The sequence below is a fragment of the Corticium candelabrum genome, chromosome 19, assembly GCF_963422355.1.
Source record: "Corticium candelabrum chromosome 19, ooCorCand1.1, whole genome shotgun sequence".
Lineage (NCBI taxonomy): Eukaryota > Metazoa > Porifera > Homoscleromorpha > Homosclerophorida > Plakinidae > Corticium > Corticium candelabrum.
The window spans coordinates 5,354,548-5,364,547 of NC_085103.1; the positions used below are offsets into that span (position 1 = coordinate 5,354,548).

At 40.5% G+C, this 10,000-nt stretch overlaps 1 protein-coding gene and 1 long non-coding RNA gene across 2 annotated transcripts in view; one reads left to right on the forward strand and one right to left on the reverse strand.

Annotated features, from left to right (window-relative positions):
* Positions 1-10,000, reverse strand: part of LOC134194502 (methionine--tRNA ligase, cytoplasmic-like) — a 15,165-nt gene that overhangs the window by 4,957 nt on the left and 208 nt on the right. Inside the window, exons 2-17 of the mRNA XM_062663441.1 lie at positions 9,951-9,988; positions 8,199-8,336; positions 7,675-7,761; positions 6,975-7,053; positions 6,725-6,861; positions 6,432-6,544; positions 5,925-6,041; positions 4,890-4,965; positions 4,706-4,833; positions 3,523-3,612; positions 3,368-3,419; positions 3,013-3,072; positions 2,870-2,944; positions 754-799; positions 532-688; positions 247-310 (exon numbers count right to left, since the gene is read on the reverse strand). Of these exons, the coding sequence (XP_062519425.1) occupies positions 247-310; positions 532-688; positions 754-799; positions 2,870-2,944; positions 3,013-3,072; positions 3,368-3,419; positions 3,523-3,612; positions 4,706-4,833; positions 4,890-4,965; positions 5,925-6,041; positions 6,432-6,544; positions 6,725-6,861; positions 6,975-7,053; positions 7,675-7,761; positions 8,199-8,336; positions 9,951-9,988 (1,457 nt within the window). The remainder of the gene's footprint in view (positions 1-246; positions 311-531; positions 689-753; positions 800-2,869; positions 2,945-3,012; positions 3,073-3,367; positions 3,420-3,522; positions 3,613-4,705; positions 4,834-4,889; positions 4,966-5,924; positions 6,042-6,431; positions 6,545-6,724; positions 6,862-6,974; positions 7,054-7,674; positions 7,762-8,198; positions 8,337-9,950; positions 9,989-10,000) is intronic.
* LOC134194504 (uncharacterized) lies at positions 5,058-5,916 on the forward strand. Its single transcript, XR_009972225.1, has 3 exons — positions 5,058-5,208; positions 5,295-5,518; positions 5,581-5,916. It is a non-coding gene; the product is annotated as an uncharacterized LOC134194504 (long non-coding RNA).

The window sequence follows — 10,000 nt, forward strand, 5'->3', positions numbered from 1 at the left end:
GTGAGATGCATCCCTCCACAATACAGTAGTCTAGTGTATTGTGAGATGCATCCCTCCACAATATAACAGTCTAGTGTATTGTGAGATGCATCCCTCCAATACAATAGTCTAGTGTATTGTGAGATGCATCCCTCCACAATACAATAGTCTAGTGTATTGTAAGATGCATCCTTCCAATACAATAGTCTAGTGTATTGTGAGATGCATCCCTCCAATACAAGAGCATCTATTCAGGGAATAACAAACATTTTGTGGATTTTTCCACCATTGTTCCCACTGATCTGTGTAATTAGCAGCAATAGAAAGATACCTACAAACAAACTATAATTAGATCACTTTGCACTCACACACTCACACACACACACACACACACACACACACACACACACACACACACACGTGGGCGCACAAACAGACAGACAGACAGACAGACAGACAGATAGACAGACAAAGAGATGAACAGACGGACGGACACACACACACACACACACACACACACACACACACACACACACACACGTCATAACATACCCTATCGGTGCATCAAACCAAACATAGAACACTTTCTCCTTGTATCCTTCAAGAGGAACTGGAGTGCCCCACTTCAGATCACGTGTAATACATCGAGGCTTGACGCCATCACGAATCCACGATCGAGTAATGAAGCGAGCATTTCCCGACCAGTGACCTTGCAGCACACAAAGTTCATGAAAATTACATACAAAGTCTACCAATATATTACAAAAAAACCACCTTCACTGATTGATTTCTCTGACCATTGTCTTAATGCAGGATCAAGCTAAATGCAACAATGGCAATAAAAGATCAAGGACGTCAAAAATAAATGTTATGAAACAAAGGAGTTGTAAACTATGTAAACACAAAGTGAAGTAAACTATGTGAACATCAACACAAAGTGCTACACAAAAACAAACAAGCAAGCAAACAAATAGACAAACAGACAGACAGACAGACAAACAGACAGTATTTAGTGCTTAGATGGTGTCTAATAGTTCAATGTTTGAAAATATATGTAATGACAAACAGACAAACCATCAGACAGACAGACAGACAAACAGACAAACAGACAAACAAACTGACAAACAGACAGACAGACAAACAAAGAAACAAACAGACAGACAGACAGACAAACAAACAGACAAACAGACAAACAAATAGACAGACAAACAGACAAACAAATAGACAGACAAACAGACAGACAAACAGACAGACAGACAGACAGACAGACAGACAGACAGACAGACAGACAGATTTGTTTTATTGTCATCAAACGTCACTACTTACATCACTTGCTGCAGTACTAAAAGTTCTACTTTCCTACTGTTCTTCGTTTTAATTAATGAATAGAACTATGAATGGCTTTGTCCATCTCTAGCTTGTCTTGTCCATCCAAACAATTCAATGAAAGCCTAGATAGCTTTCTTAAAACAACTCTACTGTTACATTTCTGAATAATCACAGAAAATCTTCTTTTCCAATAGCTTCTAAACGCTGCTTCATTTTTCCTTCCCAGCATGTCTTTGGACTTCTTTGCAAGTTCATTTAAAAATTCCTCTGCTTTGGGTCCCCAACGACCAAAGTGTTCGAACACCAGAGGAGTAACAAAAGGCTTAGAACCATCTGGTAATGATTCTTTGCGATACTTTACTTCCTTCCTTGCCTCTCGTTTTGTTGCTGCATATCCACATGTCGTGGACGCTCCCTTGATGGTATCTTTGCTCCAGGGATGAGCCATAGCAACATCTATCTCTTTTGTTGTTCCTGAGTCTACGTCGTAAAATGTGATGTCTGGTCTATCTTCAGTGTGGATGTATCTGTGTCTTGGCTCAATCTGGTGGCATATGAGCAAATCGCTGAGACACTCGCTCCATCCAGAAACTAGGGTGTTGTGCGTCCAGACAGGACCTCCCCCATACTTACATGTAATCAAGTGATATCCTTCTCTGTCCAGCTCTGCTCCACACTCACATTTTACAAGGAGCTGACTGAATGGCAGACAGACACCCAACCTCAGACAAGACGCTAGACGAAATTCATTCTGCTTTAGTGCGTGCTTGTCTGAAGTGGGGACTGTTTCAAGCCATCCTCCCGCCCCTCGTCCTTGCAAGGATCTCATTCTTCCCGCGTCCTTTTCCTCAACTATTCTATTGGTAAATGTTGCTGCTTCCATGCAGGAAATGTCCGTTGATAAACGATGCTGTAGTTTCCTGGGGTTCTTGATCATCTCCTCTAGAGTGTGATATATAACTTCTTCTTCATCGTCCAAGTTTGACTTGGGAGGAAGATTAGACACTGCTTGATACAAGGTTGACCTTATGGTAGAGGAATCATTCTTAGGGCTGCTTTGATAGAGATTTTCTAAGTCCCGACACATTGATGGAAATCTGTTGGGGAGTTCTTTAAGTGAGTGTGCCCATGCTGCCAAAAATGCAGCAGGAGCTGTACCTCGAATTGACGTGAGCCCGAATCCACCGAATTTAATTTTCAGGGATGCTTGTTTCCACTTGGTGACAGACAGACAGACAGACAAACAGACAGACAGACAAACAAACAGACAAACAAACAGACAAACAAACAGCCAGACAGACAGACAGACAGACAAATAGAAAAACGAACAGACAAACAAACAAGTCAACAACCAACCAACCAGACAAAATACAAACAATGTGACAAGCAAACATATACAATCCCATACAGACAGTAAGTATACTCACAAAACAGCTACTACACAAATAACCAGATCCAACAAACCCCTGAAAATGGACAAACACACAGACAGACTGACAAAATACAATCAACGTTGTTTGTGTAAAGTTATGTTGTAAGCAATGAGAAAGTAATGAGAAACCTTTGTGAGATTGAGAAACAAATGATCTGATGACTTGACGACCGGTTGACTGCTGCAGAGTTTGCAGCGAGGAGACTACAAAGTACACACATATAAATAGTCCTACGTGAATGGTCACACTTTCAAGATAGAAATGATTGTACTATTAGTTCGGTTGCGTTTATCAGCTTCCCACATTTATCACATTGATCACCACGTGCATCCTGTGAAAAGACTCTGTTAGGAATGACATAGAAAAGACGATACAATACACATGCATACGCAGACAGACAGACAGACAGACAGACAGACAGACAGGTAGTTAATTTATGGCGTCGGCCGTTTGGGCCAGACTAGAATGTAGTAGTGTTGTTCTTTGAAAATATATGTATTGACAGACAGACAGAAAGACAGCCAGACAGAAAGACAGACAGACAGCCAAACAGCCAGCCAGCCAGACAGACAGACAGAGAGACACCATATAAACTAACAAACAAAAAAACAGAGCCAATGTCATACTTCATAAGCGCACAAAGGACATATTCCCTCCACAAATCGATCGGCTAAAAACCTACAATAAACCACAAAAAATCAATGCCGACAGAGCCATCTACACGCCACAAACCAGGTAAGAAAAATAGAGAAGACATACATGTAAGTAGCAGTTGACTTGCCTGTCACATTTGCTGCACAGTAGTTGGTCTACAGATTCTTTTAAGAGATAGTCACGTTCATGAAGTCGCCAGAAGATGTCTTGTGCTATGCTATAGAGACGAAAAAATCAAATTCTAGTTGATTGTAGGCTTCTGACATACAGAGGGATTTGTATCAGCTGTACAGTGAGAAACTAACTATTTATCTATACGTCTATAACAGGAATGCCTACAACTTGCTTGCTTGTCCATGTGTCTGCCTGTCTCTCTGTCTGTCTGTCTGTCTGTCTGTCTCCTGATGTTGGTAGCGTTGTCTTCTACTTTGTATTGTGCAAAAAGAAGTTCGTCAAAGGGCCAAGGGAGCAGGAATTTCGAGTCGACGTGTGTGACTTCGGCTGCTACCGTCCCAAGGACGATTGTTGCCCGTCGGGGCCCCCTTTCTTTGTCATTGGTGTCCACGTGTCTTCAATGTCATCTCCTTTGTCTGCACTCTGTTTTCACTTTCCTTCTTGTGGATTATGTCGCTGTCTGCTATCAGTCAAGGTTGTGCACGCATCTTTTCCCGTTTTCTGAGCTTAGTGTCCGCCTTCGTCTCGCAGCTGGATGGTCTCCTGTCGTCATTTCTTTGTCCCATCATCTTCTTGTGGCTTCAGTTGGCATCTGCTGTCAGTCAGGGTTATGTACGCACCTTTCTCTGCTCTCTAAGATCGGTGTCTGCCTTTGTCTCACAGTCAGATCGTCTTTTTGTAGCCTTTTCTTCATCATCTCATTTTCTTGTATGGATGTCTGCTCTAGATGGTCTATTATTTGATTTTGACATTCAAGGCCAAGTCCATTAGTTAATCTATGACTTTGTTGTTTGCAAGGAATGGTTTGCTTTCACATATTCCTAGCATATGTACAAGTAGAGTCTATATGAGAATAAAGTATATGTCTGTCTGTCTGTCTGTTAGTCTGTCTGTCTGTTAGTCTGTCTGTCTGTCTGTTAGTCTGTCTATGTGTCTATCAGTCCAGATGTCTGTCTGTCTGTCCATATGTCTATCCCAATCATGTCACCATAATTTCTCTCTAATAGAACAGACTAATTCATCTCTTTTCAATGTAGACGTAAAAGTCATCAACAATCATTCAACAATACATAACACAAATACAACTGTCTGACATATCAATCCAGCCAGTTTCAGTCACTCCGACTCAAACCCACCGTGTCTGCATTTCTGTCGTTGTTCGACCAAACGAATCAAAGTCGATATTAAACCATTCGTATATCGTCTTGTGAATCCTGAAATATTTATCACAGATCTGCTGTGGTGTCACACCTTCCTCAATAGCCTAAACACACACCAACACTCAATTAGTAAAACATTAAGCAACAAAGTCATGTTTGCCTTCGTCTCTGTTGCTGTTCCATACTCATCAGTTCCACATATATAACATGAATTGTAGTTGCGAAGACGACAGTACCTGATGTATAAAGTTAGTTTTATCAGTATATTTTCTGTTTTTAAGTTGTGTGTGTGTGTGTGTGTGTGTGTGTGTGTGTGTGTGTGTGTGTGTGTGTGTGTGTGTGTATGAGTGTGTGTACACATGCATGAGTGTGTGCATGCGTGCATACGTGTGTGTGTGTGTGTGTGTGTGTGTGTGTACGTTTGCAAAAAGCAAACAGATCATATGGTGCACTTCAAAAAAGGCTGTGGAGTCAAAAAGGTATCAAAGTAAAAACTAAAATCAAAGTACAAGGCAGTCATTCTTACACCTCTTTTATATGGGTCACAATTATCGACACTTTACAGGAGAAACATTAAAGAACTTGAAAAATTCCATCTTCGTTGTCTGCGTCGTATCTTGCGAATTCACTGGAGTGAAAGAGTGACAAATAGTGATGTTCTGAAACAATCCGGTATGACAGAGATTGAATGTATGATAACAAAACAACAATTACAATGGGTCGGTCATGTCACACGAATGAATGACAGAAGGCTACCAAAACAAGTGTTCTATGGACAGTTGTTAAATGGTAAGAGAAGAACTGGTGGCCAAAAACTTAGATATAAAGACATGTTGCGTGTTCATCTGCAGAATGTGGGCATCAATCAGGACAATTGGGAGTCACTGGCGTCTGATCGTTTGGTTTGGAGGAAGAAAGTGTCATCTGGTCTGAAGAAGGTTGAGGATGAGGAAATGAAAAAATTAGAAGAACGACAACACATACACCAGCAAATGGCACAAGTAGTAACTACAAGTCAATATGTATGTGCCATCTGTCATCGCGATTGTCATTCTCGTATTGGTCTCTATGCACATGAACAAGCACACAAGCGATGGTTGAATTCTAATCAGTAGAGAAGTCGTGAACTTGTACACGAGTAGCAGACAATAAATGAATGGTGTGTGTGTGTGTGTGTGTTACGCTGCTACTGCACCTTGAAAAAGTGTCTGCACTTAGAACACAACCAATGATGTTACCCAAGTGAGGCACATTGTTGACGTATGGAAGAGCACTTGTTATTAGAATATTTCGTTTACCCTTAACTGGCAGTCTAACAGAAACATAAATAAATACAAATAAATACAAATACACAAGCACATAAAGACATAACCAGACAACCAAACAACAATGCAAACAAACAAAAATATACAAAAAACAAATACATAAACAAACAAACAAACAAATTAATATATAAATAGATAAACAAAAATATACAAATTAATATCAACAAACAAACAAAGAAACAAAAACAGACTATCACTAACTACAAACAGGTAAATTAACAAACAAATAAACAAACAAATTAATACAAACAAACAAACAAACAACAAACTAACTACAAGCAAGTAAATTAACAAACAAACAAACAAACAAACAAACAAGTAAACAGCCATAGAAACACACAAACAGACAAACCAACTGACCCATACACATAACATACATGGGGTGTTTCCTCTCTGCTGCTAATGGCACGTCACCAATCCCAGCATTCCATGCGGTAACAGCTGCAGCAATATCCTCAGTAGTCACATGAGACGTAACGTCTCCCTCTGACTACACACAACACAACAGACAACACAATCAGATAAAATAAATTATTTAATTAAAACAAAAATATTAGCAACTGGAAATACCCAATAATTGATATTAATATTTTAGTATTAACTACATATGACCAACACTCAATCAATTAATTATTTTTAATTAATTATTTTTGTCATCACGGTAACATACACTAGTTGCACTGAGGCTTGGTGACTTTAGTGAGCCGACGTTAAGAGAGTTGAAGGTTCTGACTGCAAACTGTAATGTCTCAACTGACGATAAGCCTTCCCACCATGTGTGCAAATGGCAATACTTCAATGCCCAATCTGTGTAACACACACATGAGAATTTTAGTGTGTGTGTGTGTGTGTGTGTGTGTGTGTGTGTGTGTGTGTGTGTGTGTGTGTGTGTGTGTGTGCACGTGCGCGTGTGCCATTACCTCCAAATACAGATACGTCAGCTTCCAATAAAACATACAAGCTACTCCATACAATTAGATCAGCTACAGACAGTGAATCCTACAACATAAACATCCCAACACAATTATGTCAGAACAGCAAACACACACACACACACACACACACACACACACACACACACACACACACACACACACACACACACAATGGACAAATGTCAAGCCCTCCACGTCATTCGTGAATGACGTCAACCTTAAGGTTAGTTACGGAGATAGCTCCCCCTGCCTCTAGAGACAGGGCCTCTCATGCGCTACGTGGAGGCTTAGGGCCAGCGCTACAGTCCACCTGAAGCTTGGCCAGAGTCATCCAGGGGCATTGACTATGGCGCAGCTTTGAGACTGGACACCAAGGCCCACACATACCCGTCTGCTGCATGATGTTAGGGCCAAGCCAGCGGTCATGTCCACCCCAGCCAATGACCAGGTACTCATTTATACTCCTGAGTCGAGAGAAGCAATTGTGTGTAAGTTTCTTGCTTAAGGAAATTATGCCATAGCTCGCCATCACTGTGACTTGAATCTGCAACCCTGCAAGGTCCTGGATGATTTCATTCTCCAAATGCACTCTCTAACCAATTAAGCTACAGCACCACACACACACACACACACACACACACACACACACACACACACACACACACACACACACACACACACACACCTGAGTCAAGTAACTCTGAGTCTGCAGTTGCTGATCGAGTTGCAACAAACAATCTTGAAGTCGATCCTCACGACCAGAAACAACCAGCTACAATGAACAAAGCCTATAATATTATACTAAATACTTAAATAATTTATAACTTATTTAATGCATAAACAATAATTATTTAAATTTTATTTAATTTTTAATTTTAATAAATTAAAACAATTTATTAATAATTATTTAATTGATTTTATTTAATTAACTTTACACACACACACACACACGCAGACACACACACACACAGACACACACAGACACAGACACAGACACAGACACAGACACAGACACAGACACAGACACAGACACAGACACAGACACAGACACACACACACACACACACACACACACACACACACACACACACACACACACACACACACCTATTATATGTACAAAGATGCATGTCATACTCACATTTCCAGTTGCTACAAATGATAAAATGTTTTATTGATTGTAACAAACAGGATAGAGAGTCAACAAACCTGCAGCTTGTTCTTTTCCCATGAACTCCATTCTTCATCTTGTGTAGTTGGTTTTCGTCCAGAGACGTCCCACAGGAGCATGCAAATATGGTTGGCTGTCAAGTAGAGTTCTCCTGGTTTGTACTCCAAGATCGGAAACTTCACATGTGACGACCTCATTAGCAAGTCAAATGATGCAGTGAAAATAGAATAAAGAGAAAGACAGAGAGACGGAGAGACAAACAGACAGACAGACAAAAGACAAACACATAGACAAACAAAATTTCATGAAGGAAAACATACAAAACTGGACAGACATACAGACTGGCCACCTGACAGACAGATTTACCACCTTGGGCCACTAAATGTGAATGTGGAAAGTCACTAGATGTTGAAGGGTACCATTTACTAACATGCAAAATGGGTGGAGGCCCAGTTTGGTCTCACAATTCTGTTGTTTTGTGCTGGTCTGAATGCATGAGCAGTCTACAATGCCAGCATCAAATTGAACCAAAAGATAGATATATGACATCCAACAATAGAGCAGACATTGTTGTGTTTGACTCAACATGTGGGGGAAATGTTGAGCTTGATGTGGCCCTTGCTCACCCCTGGAGCCAGGACATTCTGCGAAGTGCAGCAACTACGGATGGAGCTGCAGCAAGAAGAAGAGAAGACATCAAACATAGCAAATATTCTCAAGACCAGTTGCCTGGAGGGTACACTCCTACCCTTATTCCACTAGTTTTCGAGCACTTTGGTGGGTGGGGAGAAGAAGCATCAACGTTCCTCAATAAACTTTCCAAACTATATAGAGATGAAGAAGGAAGAAACAATCCCTCAGATTTTAAAACACATTGGAGAAGACGCTTGTCAGTACAACTTCAGCGTTGCAATGCCTCGGTGTTGGCTAGAAAGATGATCAGAGTAACATATGGACAGAATACTGACCAGAGTTTAGATGTTGTTCGACTTTCAATTCAGTAAACTAAATTTCGGTTTGTAGGCTCCGTAGGGGAGTTTTAATGCTAATTGTTATTTGTGTAATTGTAATTGTAGTTGTGACACTTGTTGTTCATTAGCTGTTACTTTAGTTTCACCTGTATTAGCTTTGATGTATAAAAATATATGAAGAACTGACAGACAGATAAACGTAGACAGACAGACAGACAGACAGACAGACAAAAAGACAAACTAAAACAAACTACACAAACAAACATACATGGACACAGACAAACTGACAGACAGAAAGACAGACAGACAGACAGACAGACAAACAAACAGACAGACAGACACACAAACAAACATACATGGACACAGACAAACTGACAGATAGACCGACAGACAGACCAACAGACAAACAAACAGACAGACAAAAGACAAACACATAGACAGACAAAGAAATTTCATGAAGGAAAAACATACAAAACTGGACACACATACAGACTGGCCAACTGACAGACAGATAAACGTAGACAGACAGACAGACAGACACACAGACAGACAAACAAACAGACAAAAAGACAAACTAAAACAAACTACACAAACAAACATACATGGACACAGACAGACAGACAGACCAACAGACACACAAACAGACAGACAGACAGACAAACAGACAGACAGACAGACAGACAGACAGACAGACAAACAGACAGACAGACAAACAAACAAACAGACAGACAAACAGACAGACAAACACACAACAAACATACAACAACATAATGCCTTCAATCAAAAACACAAATCAAATATGAGGTCGTTCCTCCTCACCGTTGCTCGTTCCAAGTAAGGCAAAACATTACCGGCCTCTACACCCACAA